The 15,675-nt window shown below is 39.1% G+C and overlaps 1 protein-coding gene across 2 annotated transcripts in view; it reads left to right on the forward strand.

The window, feature by feature from the left end:
- The window catches only part of CEP112 (centrosomal protein 112), a 340,946-nt gene that overhangs the window by 70,800 nt on the left and 254,471 nt on the right, over positions 1 to 15,675 (forward strand). For both annotated transcript variants that reach the window (XM_037070013.1, XM_037070012.1), the window contains exon 12: positions 3,017 to 3,160. In XM_037070013.1, coding sequence (XP_036925908.1) covers positions 3,017 to 3,160 — 144 coding nt within the window. The remainder of the gene's footprint in view (positions 1 to 3,016; positions 3,161 to 15,675) is intronic.

The raw sequence follows: 15,675 nt of genomic DNA on the forward strand, positions 1-15,675 counted from the left end.
AGTTAAAATCTCTCCTTGATCCAAGTTCCAGCATTCTTCCCAAACTCCACCTTCCTTTGTTGCTGGAATCGTCTCCTCCTAGGGTTTCCCCTATTTCCCTCTTCCCTGTGGAATTGCTGTCTACCCATCTGCTCACTCCTCTTTTTGCCTCGCTTCTCACATTGGATCATTTGCCAAGTTCTGTTCACTCCACTTGTTTTGAGTTTTAGTCACCATAGTCCCTTCCCTAATTCTCTTCCATGGGCTGCTGCCTACATTTGCTGTCTTGGGGCTGTGCACCCACCTCTTCAGTCTGTGCCCCGCAACACAACCGTGTTGGTGATCTTTCTAGAACACAAGTCTGGTTTGCCTGACTACCGTGTTTAAATCCCCAACTGCCCTTGGGGGTTTCCAAGGCTCTTCATGATCCAGACTGATGACCTTCAAGCCTCACCTTTTGTCACAATCCTACCCCGTTCTTGGACATTTGTACCAGCTGTACAAAACTCTCCCGTTATTTCATGGTGCCATGCTCTTCCTAATCTGTGTTTAAAATGAGCTGAGTTATGATTCAGGTACTATGCAATGCACCCTCTTAAAGGGTACGGTTCAGTGGTTTTCGGTATATTTATGAAGTTGTGCCGTCGTCACCCCTGTGTCACCCTTGACCCTGGAGCCCAGGGAGCCCACCTACCACCTAGGAAATTCTAAGGGACTGAGGAGCTGTGTGTCAGGAACCAGGGTCAAAGGCCAAATATCAGAAGAAAAGATGCTCCTAGTGCTCTTATCACTTAGAAAATTCCAAGGATTTGGGGAGCACTGTACCAGAAACCTGGGGCAGAGACCATGGTCTGTATCTGTGCTGTCATTTTACAGGTAGATACTGAGTGGAATTTCTGGGTTATATGGTTCAATCTATATTTAATATTTCAAGGAACTGCCAGACTGTTTTAAAGTGGCTGTGCCATTAACCCGTGGGCTTTTATGCTTTTCCTTGTCTATGGACAGACTCCTAGTTCCTCTTGGGTTCCTCTGGCATGAGGCAACCACATGGTCAAATGTCCAGGCTAAAGACCAATGAGTAAGGTGCTGGGAAGGCCTTCTGTGTCCCTGTACCCCTTGCCAAACCCTGGCTAAAACACTTCTTGAGAATTTATAGGTCCCCCTCTTATCAGGGCTGTGACGGCATCCTGGTGGTTTCATAAGCCCCAGCAAGATTTGTGCTCTGGAGCAGGCCTAATGTTTGCTGCTGTAACAGTTCCTCACCCGGGGGATTATTCGCCTGAGAAACCCTCCCAGACCATGTGACCTGGACTCCAGTCCATTGCTGGATTTGGGAAAGCTCCCAGGGATGCATGGTGCCTAGAGATTCAGGAAATCCGTTGGATGAATAAGTACTGTCATCTCCAGTTAGAGTATTAGACCAGATACACCAGTTTGATCCTCAAATGAATCAGCCAACTCGTAGCATGCTTGTTTTTGACAGTGTTTTTTTTACCCTTCTAGTCTCAACTGTAAGTGCTCTGGATTAGTGTTAAAGACTTAGAGACACCCTTCCAACTTCTACAGGCACATTCACTTCACAAAGCGATTGTGGGATACACCCGAGAAACCACGAGATATTAAGGGGCTATTAAGCACAGTAGATTTTTGATAGTTGGTAGGCATGTGTCCTAAGACCTTTGAGAGACCATAAACATGAAGAAACCACTGCAACATAAATGTAACCACAGAATTCTATTGTAAGTGACTTATTTAGAGCCCTTTGTCAGAGTTACCATGCCTACTGGTCACCAGCTACAAAGCAGCACTGAAATTTAGGTGCAGTGGGCTTGCCTACATTTTTGTGCCACCTGAGTGACTGACTTTTGAATGCTCGACATAATACCAGCTCAAAACATTTGTAGCTTTGGCAAAGATACAAATACAACATAGCAGGGATTTGGGGGCCCACTTACATTTAATGGTCAAAACTGCATGTGCCAAATGGGAGAAACCTAGGGGTCTTCCGTGTGGCTATTACTGAGCCATTCTCATTCTCCTTGTTCAGAAGAAACTAGAAGAAAAGCTCTTGGTACCAATAATTAGCATAATTATTGCCTGCATTCTGCCTCTGGTTTTCCACTCTCAGGGTTTTCCCTGTTCATTCAGTATCTTCCTAGTTAAAGACGAATCTGTATGCCCATGTCATATCCTTGTTCTCTCTCTCCTATTCGTGAATGGGAAGTCAGGTATATCTTTTAGACTATAGGCCTCCTGCCTTCTCCTCCTACTGAGTGAGCCTGGGGCTGGGTGCACAGGGTAGGAGATACTCAGAGTCCCACTCCCATTCAGGTAAGTGAAGGAATGCCAACCAGGCGCAGGCACAGATTTTCAATTCCCTTTGGAAGCTCTCCTTTGAACCTGGTTTTCTTTACCTTAATTGCATAGTTATTTAGATATTTAGAGTATAATCGTTAGGAAGAAAGACCTGTGTACACAAGGACATATAGTACAGAGTTCTTAAAGAATTCTTTCTCTATTTGATTTATAATGCCATCTTTGTATCCACTTTTATATAGATTATGGAATGGAGAAAAATAGTTTCCTGTTGGAAGAAGGGTGAATGAGAAATAATTTTTAACATTACTCTTGTGCAAATTTTGATACAAGTAATATGAAAATACAGATAATATTCCTAATGAATAATAATATTACAAAGATTTCTATGTGATTTCAGGCTAATACTAGTGTTATTTAGTTGAGATATTGTATTAGCTCTCTGATTTATTTACTTTTGCTACCTGAGGTGGATAATTCTCTTTAATATTCATTGGTCTATTAAAATTTCCAATTTAGGAAAATAAAGAAAAATAATTTCTAAATCATTTTTATGATTTATATGACATCTTTGACTGTTTATGAGTTTTATATCTTTTATCATTTGGGACACCATGTAAATAAATAGAGAAATACAGGAAAACATTTTTTTCTGAATTGCAAAATAGTGTGTTTTATAATGGTGATGAAAGAGTCCATTTTTTCTTTCACTGTGTAGCTCCACAGTGCTGTGGCCGAAATGGAAAAGGAAAAGTTTGACCTTCAAAAGCGACACACCGAAAACATTCAAGAGTTGCTGGAGGACACAAACGCACGTCTGAGTAAAATGGAGGGCGAGTACGTGGCCCAGACCCAGTCCACGGTGAGTCTTTTTCTCATTCCTCACCAGCTGCAGAAATGGTCCCCTCACTCTCCACAACCCTGTGCTTTACTGACGGGCGTAGTGAATAAGTGAGTGTGATACAGGGTCAGAATAAGTGAGTGCGGCCCTGGCTGGCGTAGCTCAGTGAATTGAGCGCAGGCCTGTGAACCAGAGGATCGAGGTTCAATTCCCAGTCAGGGCACATGCCTGGGGTGCAGGCCAGTTCCCTGCAGGCCAACTCCCAGCAGGGGACCTACGAAAGGCAACCATACATTGATGTTTCTCTCCCTCTCTCCTTCCCCTCTAAAGGTAAATAAATAAATAAAATCTTTAAAAGAAAAAGAATAAGTGAGTGCGGTACAGGGTCAGAATAAGTGAGTGTGGTACAGCGTCAGAATAAGTGAGTGTGGTACAGGGTCTGAAGAATCGCTCTGCCTCCCAACTCGACACAGATTTCTGTGTGGCGTTGGGTGGTCTCCCGAAGGAGCCGTGGTTTTCACTCTGCATTGTTTGACCCCCCTTTGTTCAACCCCCGTTGACCTCTACAGGTCTTTCTTGTCTTCTCCCGGCTTTCAGTCTAGAGAGAATTTCTTCTTTCTTTTTGTTATTGTTTCATTCTCTTTAACTGAAGAGTTGATTGGGGTTTTTTTGAAAGTATTTAATGCTAGGGTAAAGGAAATCAAATAGGGGGTAGGAGTAGTGTGACCGCTTTAAGACAGATTTTCTGAGTAGATTCATCTTTACCGAGGGAGTAGACATGGTTATCACATGGGTAAACCCCAAACATCCCCTTCCTGTGAGGACGCAGAAAGAAGTCCCCATAGCACACGGCAGAGAGACCAGGAGAGATGGATGGGCCCTGAGGAGTCCCCTCACAAGCACCTGGTGGCAGGGAATGTGTGAAGGAGGAAATGTCTTCAGCCTTTTGGAAGCCCAGCTGATGTCATAAAGCATGTCAGCCTGGACAGGTAGACTAATGGGACATGAACCAGGGCTCCTCAAGTCCAAGGAGGTGCACTTCATCAATCCGGTCCTTAATAATGACACGACTTCATGGAATGGTAGCGTCTTCTATCCTGGGGGTGAACCTGGTCCTTACTTACCACACAACCCAGCCATGCCTAGTGGGTCCAAGTATGTCCTTGAGTTTTAACCTGTGGAATCTGAACAAGAGTTAGTCACCTAGACATGTCTCAGAACAAGTGAAAAAGTGGGGGACAGGATCCACAGTGATGTGTATCTTGGGTTCCACATGGAGAACAAACCGTAGGGGCCAAGTGCGGGAGCAAGGAGACCGATGAGGAGGCTGCTGTAGCCGCCTGGGCAGCAGAGGTGGTGGCTTGATCCTGGGTCAGTCTGGAGATGAGAACTGGGGACCGATGACGCAGGTCAGCAGGCAGGGAAGGCTGAGTGTCAGGGTCGGTGGGGACAAAATATCAAGAATTTATTTTCTAGATAATCAGCATAATGATAATATTCAAAGGCATGAACAAAATCCAAATTTATATCTGAAATACATTTTTGTCATCTCAACATCCTAAATTTTTATAAATGTGAATTAAATATGTTAAGTAATTTTAAAGTTGACATTTATGGGACATATTGATTGCCTAAAATGTTTACTGTATTGTTATATACTATTAAATAAAAAATGTTAAGAGAGCAGTATCTTTCACAGCAGGATTTTAAATTTTTATGAATTTGGGTTGTAAAGAAAAGTGATACTTTGGAGCCAAGAGGTCACTGTCTGAAAAACTTCATTCTGTTTTTAATGAAAGTTGAATTTCAAAATTAGCATTCAGACCTTGTCATTAGTTAATAGTAAATATAGAGAAAAAGGGACAGAGTCTGTCAGCAGGACTGAATTTAAGAATCATCAAAACTAGACAGATCTTGCTGAGCAGCTCCTGATTGAATAATTAAACAAGGGGAAGTTCAAGGCGCAGCTCAAGATGAAAGACGAGACTGTCATTGAGAATTAGGGTCCCGGTTTTGTTGTTCTCCCAGGCTTGCTTTCTTCTGCTGAGTCTTGTTTCTGTGCATTTGTTGTGAGCAGACACTGGTATAGATTGTTAGATTTATGACTTTTGGTATTGGCAGGGATTCCCTTGTGTGAAACTCTTAGCTAAACATGTAAACTCTGGATTTTAAAAATAATACTAGAATTTACAAATATGAAAATTACAGCAAAATTATTAGGTACTTGGGGAGGTGAAGGCTATAAAATATAGGGCTTAGATGCAGTGGAAGTCTGTGGTGGCTTTACTGAGATGTTTGGCTGTATTATAGTAGAGTTCATTATCTTTTTCTGTATCATGGGTCTTACTGGTGATTTTATGAAGTCTATTCAATCCGAATCAGAATAATTTTATTTATGTATTTATTTATTTATGAGAGATTGAGAGAGAGGGAGAGAGAGAGGCATCAATTTTTCCTGTTATTCATGGGTTTCTTGTTTGCCTCCTGTATGTGCCCTGACTGGGGGTTGAACCCACAACCTTGGTGTATGAGGACAACACTAACCAACTGAGCTACCTGGCCAGGGCCTATTGAATTTTTGTCTAGTGTTTTTCTCATGATGTGACTGGGGTTATGGGTTGAGGCAGTGAGGTCACAATGGTAAGGTGCTAATCTCATCACATCATATCAAGAGTACGTACTATTAATGATTTATCACTGTTGATATTAAACTTGATCACATGGCTGAAGTAGTATTTGTTTTATTTTGCACTCTAAAGTTACTCTCTACTTTTCGGCATTGTCCTCTTTGGAAGGAAGTTACTCTGCAGCCCACACTTAAGGAGCAGGGGGTTCTGCTTTCTGGACTTGGGTGTGGAATTTCTACATGAAGTATTTGGAGTTTTTGTGCCTGGGAGACTTCTCTCTTCTCCCCCGTTTTATTAATTTATTCAGTCATTTATTGGTATTGGTCTGGACTCATTGATATTTTTCATTTTGTGCTCTGAGTTATAATGCAACACTACTTTATTTTGCTACGCAAATCGTCCCAGCTTTGGCCATTGAGAATGCTTTCGCTGGGCTCCCGGAGCCCTTTGACATAATGCCCCTTGACGTGGATTATGTGGAGAGCGGTACTGGGAACTGAGACCTGTGTGAAGGTGTGCTCATTACACTGGGGTGACATATTTTATACTCTCTCTCCTGACAGAGCGAGGGAGTATTTGTGCATTATAACCTGTCTATGCATATCTGTGCACATTCCTATATGTCACCATCTATATCCACATTAAGTTAAGCATAATTTCTTACCAATGTCTGTAACTCTAATCCATCAGCACATGGATTAACCTAGCTTTCTCTCTTCATGTGTGTAAACTCTTAATCCAACACTGGAAACGTGGCTTCTACCTCCCTTCACCCATTTACTTAATTGTTCAATTCCATTATACGTGTACACCAGGATCAGCGTTGTGAACCCATACTCCCACAGGGACCAACTTTGTCAGCTAGAGCACAGTGCATATGGTCTGAGAGATGCCACTCATTTCAAAATTGCTTAGGTCATCACTTTCCTCCATCCTTTCAATGAATTTTTTTTGTATATTTTTAATATATCTGGATTCTCTTGTCACAGTCTACATTCTTTTTCCTGGAACCCCAAACTCCTAAGTGGGTTTTAAAAATTTGCCCAAAATAAGGTTCATTTTTTTTATCCTTTAAAAATTCCATGGGTTTCAACAAATACATCTTGTCATACAGCCATGTTTATAGTATGATACATAATATTTTCGCTGTCCTAAAAATCCCCAGTGCTGAGCCCTATTTATCCCTTGTCCCCTCCCCCTAGAATCCCTGGCAACCACTGATCTTTTGTACTGATTGTCTAGTTTTGTATTTTCAAAAATGTCATGTAGTTGGAATCATGCAGTAAATAGCCTTTCAGATTGGCTTCTTTCATTAAGCGATTATACATTTAAGATTTCTCCATGTTTTTTGTGACATGATAATACATTTCTTTTTATTGCCAAATAATATTCAGTTACATGGATGTACCATAGTTTGTTTATCCATTTACCTATTGAAGAATTATGGATAAAACTGTTCTAAGTATTCACTTGCTAGTTTTTGCATGGACATAGTTTTCAAATACATTATGAATCAGAAATTTCAATACAGGAAATAGAAGCAAAGAAATAAGTGCATATATGTACCCTAAAACATGTATGAAATGTTCATAGCAACATTATTTTTAACAGCCAAACACTGAAACAATCTATCGATAAAATGGATAAGTTATTTTAGGTTATTTGCATACTGGAATATTATCTATAGCTTTGAAAAAGTGTAAATGGCTACATGTCATGACATGGATGAATTTCACAGACATGTAATATGCCTAATGAAGCCTGACCCAAAAGAAACATACTCTGTGATTTCATTTATAGAAAGTTCAACAAAAGGCAAAGTTAATTTTTTGTGATAGAAGTCAGAATAGTGGTGACCTTCGTGTAGAAGATGACCAATAAGGCTTCAGAATAGCTGATAGTCTTTACAACTTATAGTTGCTCTTCAGTGTTTTAAATCTATAAAAAATTATCAAAATATATAGTGAAGATTTGTGCATCTTTTTGTATATTTCAAGAAAAAGTTTATGAAATCAGATAAAATATGTTGTTCTTTTTGCCATAGGAGTTGAGCTTCAGATTCTAAATAGTTGCTGAGTACTGACCCTTTCTAATTTTGGACTCCCAGGATTTCAAACAAAGTTTGTGTGTAAAACTTCCGTATTTCTTATTCTATACATTGATTGTATAATTGAAGGCCCATCAGCTATTTTAAAATTCCCTAATACTTGTTGAAAATCATATTTCTTACCAAAATAATACCCTTCTATTTTCTTATTATGTTATTGTTGTTCAATTACAGTTGTCTGCATTACCCCCACCACTCCCCTGCCACCCCAGCCAATCCCTCCTCCCTCCCTTGCTTCCACCCTCCCCCTTGGTTTTGTCCATGTGTCCTTTATAGTGGTTCCTGAAAACCCTTCCCCTCGCTGTTCGCCCCCGCCCTGGCTATTGTTAGATTGTTCTTAATTTCAATGTCTCTGGTTATATTTTGTTTACTTTTTTCTTTTGTTGATTATGTTCCAGTGAAAGGTGTGATCATATGGTATTTGTCTTCCACCATCTGGCTTATTTTACTTAGCATAATGCTCTCCAGTTCCATCCATGTTGTCTCAATGGGTAGGAGCTCCTTTCTCTCTGCTGCATAGAATTCCATTGTGTAATGTACTGTAGTTTTTTGATCCACTCGTTTACTGATGGACACTTATGTGGCTTCCAGCATTTGGCTATTGTAAATTGTGCTGCTATGAACATTGGGGTGCATAGGTTCTTTTGGATTGGTGTTTCAGGGCTAATCCCAGCAGTGGAATTGCTGGGTCAAAAGGCAGTTCCATTTTCAGTTTTTTGAGGAAATTCCATGCTGTTTTTCACAGTGGCTGTACCAGTCTGCATTTCCACCAACAATATACTAGGGTTCCCCTTTCTCCATATCCTTGCCAACACTTGTTGTTTGTTGCTTTGTTTATGATGGCCATTCTGACCAGTGTGAAGTGGTATCTCATTGTGGTTTTAATTTGCATCTCTCTGATGGGCTAATGATGCTGAGCATCTTTACATATGTCTCTGGGCCCGCTGTATGTCCTCCTTGGAGAAGTGCCTGTTCAAGACTTTTGCCCATTTTTTAACTGGGTTTTGTGTCTTCCTGGAGTGGAGTCATGTGAGTTCTTTATATATTTTGGAGATCAAACCCTTGTCTGAGGTATCATTGGCAAATATGTTTTCCTATACAGTTGGTTCTCTTTTCATTTTAGTGCTGTTTTCCTTAGCCATATAGAAGCTTTTTAATTTGATGAGATCCCATTTGTTTATTCTTTCCTTTATGTCCCTTGCTTCAGGGGACATATTAGTGAAGATGTTGCTGCATGGAATATATGAGATTTTCCTGCGGATGTTTTTTAAGGACTTTTATGGTGTCATGACTTATATTTAAGTCTTTTATCCACCTTGAATTTATTCTTGTGTATGGTGTAAGTTGGTGATTGAGTTTCATTTTTTTTGCAGCTGTCCAGATCTCCCAACAACATTTGTTGAAGAGGCTATTTTTACTCCATTTTATGTTTCTTCCCCCTTTGTCAAATATTAATTGACCATAGACACTTGGGTGTGTTTCTGGGCTCTCTGTTCTGTTCTGTTACTTTATGTGTCTGTTTTTATGCCAGTACCAGGCTGTTTTGATCACAGTGGCCTCGTAATACAGTTTGATATCAGGTATTATGATCCCTTCTGCTTTGTTATTCTTTCTCAAAATTGCTGCAGCTATTTGGGGTTGTTTATGCTTCCATATAAATTTCTGAAATGTTTGCCCTGTATCTGTGAAATATGTCATTGTTACTTTAATAGGGATTGCATTGAATCTATAAATCACTTTGAGTAGTATGGTCATTTTGATGATGTTAATTCTTCTAATCCGTGAGCATGGTACATGCTTCTATTTGCTTGTGTCTTCCTTAATTTCTTTCTTCAGTGTTGTGTAGTTTTCTGAGTACAGGTCTTTTACTTCCTTGATTAGGTTTATTCCTAGGTACTTTACTTTTCTTGTTGTTATATCAAATGGGATTTTTTTCCTGATTTTATTTTTGGTGTACAAAAATGCCTTTGTTTTCTGAATATTGACTTTGTATCCAGTTGTTTTGCCAAATTCATTTATTAGGTTGAGTAGTTTTTTGATTTTATAAGATTAAAGTCTTATAAGATTCTATAAGACTAGTGTCTATAAGATTTTCTATGTACATTATCATGTCATCTGCAAATAATGACAGTTTTACTTCCTCCTTTCCAATTTGGATTCCTTTTCTTTCTTTTTCTTGTCTGGTTGCTGTGCCTAGGACTTCCAATACTATGTTGAATAGGAGTGGTGAAAGCGGGCATCTTTGTCTTGTTTCTGATCTTAGTGGGAAAGCTCTAAGATTTTGAGAGCTTTGAGTATGATGTTGGCTGTAGGTCTCTCATATACAGCCTTTATTATGTTTAGGAATGCTCCCTCTATTCCCACTTTGCTAAGTGTTTTTTATCATAAAAGGGTGTTGTACCTTATCAAATGCTTTTTCCACATCTATTCATTTGATCATGTGCTTTTTGTCTTTCCTTTTGTTTATGTGGTGTATTATGTTTATTGATTTGTGACTATTGTACCATCCTTGCATTCCTGGGATGAATCGTACTTGGTCATGGTATATGATCTTTTTAACATATTGCTGGATGCAGATGGCAATATTTTGTTGAGGATTTTAGCATCTATATTCATCAGCAATACTGGCCTGAAGTTTTTCTTTCTTGTTGAGTCTTTATGTGGTTTGGGGAGTAGGATGATGCTGACTTCATAAAAAGAGTTTGGGAGTCTTCTATCATTTTGGATTTTTTGGAATAGTCTGTGAAGGATAGGGGTTAGCTCTTCCTTAAATGCATTGTAGAATTCTCTTGTGAAATCATCTGGTCCAGGGTTTTGTGTGTCAGGAGTTTTTTTGATTACTGCTTCAATTGTATCAGCTGTTATTGGTCTGTTCAGGCTTTCTGCTTCATCGAGTTTTGGAGGATTATATTTTTCTAGAAATTTGTTCATTTCACCTAGGTTTTCAAATTTTTTGGCTTATAGGTTTTAGTGATTTCTTACAATCCTTTTTATTTCTGTGATATCAGTTGTAATCGCTCCTCTTTCATTTCTGATTGTGTTTATTTGGGTCCTCTCTCTTCTTTTCTTGATGAGCCTTCTTAAAGGCTTGTCGATTTTGTTTATCTTTTCAAAAAACCAGCTCCTGGATTTATTTATCCTTAGAATTGTGCTTTTTGTCTCTATGTCATTTATTCTGCTCTGATCTTGGTTATTTCCATCCTTCTACTTGCTCTGGGCTATCTTTGTTGTTGTTCCTTAAGTTCTTGTAGACATGGGGTTAGGTTGTTTGTTTGAAAATTTTCTATCTTTTTTAGGTAGGTCTGTATTGCTATGAACTTCTCTCTAAGGACTGCCTTTGCTGTGTCCCATAAGTTTTGGGTTGTTGTGAGTTCATTTTCATTTGTTTCCAGAAATTTTTTGATTTCTTCCTTAATCTCATTCTTGACCCACTCATTGTTTAATAATAGCATGCTCTTCAATCTCCATGATTTTGAGTGTTTTGTTTTTTTTGCCTTGGGGTTGGTTTCTAGTTTCAGTCCCTTTGTGGCTAGAGAAAATGCTTGATGTGATTTCAATTTTCTTGAATTTGTCGAGGCTTGTTTTGTGTCCTATTGTGTGGTCTATCTTTGAAAATGTTCTATGTGCATTTGAAAAGAATGTCTACTTTTCTTCTTTGGGATGAAAGTCCATTTCATCTAGGGCATTATTCAATGCCACAATATCTTTGTTGATATTTTATTTGGAAGATCTGTCTATTTTTTATTGTGGGGTGTTATAATCCCCTACTATAATTGTGTTGCTGTCAATATCTTTCTTGAAGCCCTCGAAGATTTTCTTGCATTTGGGTGCTCCTATTTTGGGTGCATGTGTATTTATAATGTTTATGTCTTCTTGATGGATTCTTCCCTTGAGTATTATGAAGTGACCTTCTGGATCTTTTTATGGCTTTTTTTTGAAGTTTATTTTGTCTGATATGAGTATTGCTATCCCAGCTTTTTTTTTCCTGTCCATTTGCTTGGAATATTTGTTCCCAGCCCTTCATTTTTGCTCTGTGTAGGTGTTTTGTCCTGAGGTGGGTCTCTTGTAGGCAGCATATATGTGGGTCATGTTTTCTTATCCATTCATCTATTCTTTGTCTTTTGATTGGGGCATTTAATCCATTTATGTTTAAGGTTATTGATAGGTACTTATTCATTGCCATTTTTTTATACCTGTGTTCCTCTCTATCACTGTTTTTCTTCCTGTTCTTAAAGCAGACCCTTTAGCATCTCTTGCCCAGGTGGTTTGGAGAAGGTTTTATTCTTTTAGACTTCTTTTGTCTTGGAAGCTCTTTATTTGGCCTTCTATCTTAATTGAGAGCCTTGCCGGATAAAGTAACCTTGGTTGAAGGCCTCTAGTTTTTATTACTTGGAATATTTCTTGCCATTCTCTTCTTGCTTGGAGTGTTTCCATTGAGAAGTCAGCAGCTAACCTTATTGGGGCTCCCTTGTATGTTACTTCCTGTTTCTCCCTTGCTGCCTTTAGGATTCTCTCTTTGTCTTGAAATTTTGCCATTTTAATTATGATGTGTTTCGAAGTGGGCCTCTTTGGGTTCCTCTTGATTGGGACTCTCTGTGTTTCCTGGATTTGTGTGACTTTTTCTCTCATCAAATTAGGGAAGTTTTCCATCATTACTTTTTCAAACAAGTTTTTTAATCTCCTGCTCTTCTTCTTCTCCTTCTGGTATCCCTATTACATGGATATTATTACCTTTTATGTTGTCCTGCATTTCCCTTAACCCCTCTTCATTCTGTCTGAGCCTCTTTTCCTTTCCTTGTTCTTTCTGGGTGTTTTTTCTACCTTCTTCTCCAGCTCACTGATTTGACCTCTGTTTCATCAAACCTGCTTTCATTCCTTCCACTGTGTTTTTCAGTTCAGAAATTGTATTCTTCATTTCCTCTTGGCCCTCATTGATAGTTTCTATTTCCTTTTTCATGTTGATATACTTTGCAGTGAGTTCATTGTAGTTTCTGGTAACTCATTGTGAGTTCATTGAAGTTCCTGATAATCATTGCTTTGAACTCAAAATCTGGTAGTTGACTTGCCTCTATTTGTTTAGCATTCTTTCTGAGGCTTCCTCCTTTCCTTTCATTTGGGGTTTGTTTCTTTGTCTTCCCATTGTTCATGAGACTCTTGTTGTTAGCCTCCACTTTTTAAATTGATCCGTTCTGACTCCCTGAGTTTCAGGTGTGAAGTTCTATGGTAGAAGACCTGTGAGATTCAGTCGTGCAATCTCCTTGATCTCCTGAGCTCGTTGGTCTTGGGCTGTTGTTTATGTTGGCTCTGTGTTTGTCTTTGGGTTTTGCTTGTTGTTGGGTCTTTTTTTTGTTGTTGGGTCCTTCCCACCAGCTGGTTAACTGAGGGTCACTCTGTCCACCCCGTCTTGTGTTTTGTTGTGCTGGTGAGGGTAGCTCATGTTGAAGCTAGTTCTTCCATGTGTGCAGGTTTGGAGGATTCTCTCTCGCTCTAGTTCAGTTGTTTGTTCTGAGTAATTTGTTCACCATTTAGTTGTATTTCCAGATCTGTCCTGGGTTGAGTTTGTGTGCCTTCCACTCCCTCCTTCACCTTCTTCTGTTGTTATCTGTTGGTGGTTCCTTTGTTGGTGGGTTTCCTCTTCCAATAGGTATCCTGGTGTTCATAGTTCCCACCTACTGGTCTGATTTTTCAATGTCCTCTACAGTTTTTTGTCTCTAATCTTTATATATGCTGGGGTATGTTGGCTGTTCACTCTGTTCCTCAGAAGATCAGTTAGGTGTTTCACCTGTGCACAGGGGGAAGTGGACTCTGCTGCCATCTATTTGGAAAAGAAGATTCTCCCCTTTTCTAAACTTTCTCTTAGTTTTTAATGTGCCAATTCTTTTGGCATATTAGGTTTCGAACCTAGAAGATTTATAATTTTTGCTACTTCTCATCTCCTTCATTTAGTATTTACTTAATCATATTTTTTACTGCTTTGGAAATTTTTCTTAGATTTGTTGTTTTCCCCTTCTGTTTCCATAGCTACCACTTGAGTCCAGGCCATTGTCGCCTCATTCCGGGACTTTTCTGGTGACCTGCCAGGAGCTCTCCCTGTCTCCTCTTGTTCCATATCTCACAAATGCTATTTGTCTCATTTTCCCATGACCAAGAACTTGAATTATTAATACAATGCCTATTATAACTCCTGCTTACAAGCCATGTCCACTCAAGAACTCCAACCTAGTCTTCCATGCGCTGCCTTTGAGGTCACAGTGTGGGAACATAGTCCCTGTACCCAAGGTAATCTCTTTGCCTTTAGCTGGTCAGTTTCCATTCCTTCTTGGATCCTGTTGTTTCCCACCCCTGAGTTCCCCTTCCACACTGCCTGTTGATGCCTGAGAATATGGTTCTGTTTCAGCATCTTCTTTCCTGAATAACTTTTTACCCTGTGTGAGGTCTCTACTATTTTATGTCTCCTCAGTTTTTCGTATTTAGCGTACAAAAGATTATGTTGGCCAAATGTTGTTCTTAAGGTATTTCGTATATGTCTATAGGCTTTCCCTTGATATTATGTTTGAAAAAATTTTTTAGAGCCCTGGCTGGCGTAGCTCAGTGGGTTGAGCGTGGGCCTGCGAACCAGACGATCGCGGTTCGATTCCCAGTCAGGGCACATGCTTGGGTTGCCGTCCGGTTCCTTGCAGGCTAACTACCAGCAGGGGGCGCACAAAAGGCAACCGTACATTGATGTTTCTCTCCCTCTCTCCTTCCCCTCTAAAGATAAATAAATAAATAAAATCTTTAAAAAAAAAAATTTTAACTTCCTCTGTGCCTACTTTATCTTGTATAAGACATAATGAGAGTTAAGAAAATGCTTTCAAAATAAATAATAAAAATAAAATAACAATAAATAAAAATAAGTAATAAAGTGAATAATTGTCATCATTTTTTCCTTCTTGAATCAGAAAGTTGTATCAGTATTTGTAAAATTATTTGTTCAATAAATATAGATCTTAATGCTATTGATGTGATAGATTACATTAATTGAATTTTGATTGTCTACTCAGCTTGTATACCTGGGGGAACTATTCTTTTTATTTCTATTATTGATTTAATTGGGAGTGCACTCTTCATACTTGTAGTGAAGAGTAAGAATAGTGCTAGAGTAAGAATTGTTATTGTAAAATGACAAGCCTAATCTTTTTGAATTAGAAATATCATCCCATGATAACATTCGGGATGAACAGTTTAATTCATTCAAATCAGAGAAAGTTGAATGAGATTATTTAATCATTAGCCACTTTTATAGGGCTGATATGGCCCTGGCTAATGTGGCGAAGTGGACTGAGTGCCAGCCTGTGAAACACAGGTTCACTGGTTGGATTCCCAGTTGGGGCACATGTCTGGGTTGTGGGCCAGGTCCCCAGTAGGGGACACATGAGAAGCAACCACACATTGATGTTTCTCTCCCTCTCTTTCTCCCTCCCTTCCCCTCTCTCTAAAACTAAATAACACATCTTAAAAAAATCTCTCTGTGGTGCTGATATGGACATAAAAAACAAAACAAGAAAAAGATTAGAGTTATTCCATGGAGATTGAAATACAAGAGGAAGAGCTAATCACATAATACCCCAGTCACATTGCCACTACCAGAGAGAGAGGCAAACAGAGGTGGGAATGAAAGAGGGAGAGAAAGGTTGAGGTTTTATTTTTAGAGTATTCAAGTTCTATATTTTAAAACTGATTTCTTAAAGACAATTTTTGTCATATTTTAAAGCTGATGACTTTTTAAAATTTACTTTAAGTTAATTATGATAAATATTTAA

This window comes from Sturnira hondurensis, unplaced genomic scaffold (genome assembly GCF_014824575.4).
Source record: "Sturnira hondurensis isolate 20B ecotype Veracruz unplaced genomic scaffold, ASM1482457v3 Scaffold0018728, whole genome shotgun sequence".
Lineage (NCBI taxonomy): Eukaryota > Metazoa > Chordata > Mammalia > Chiroptera > Phyllostomidae > Sturnira > Sturnira hondurensis.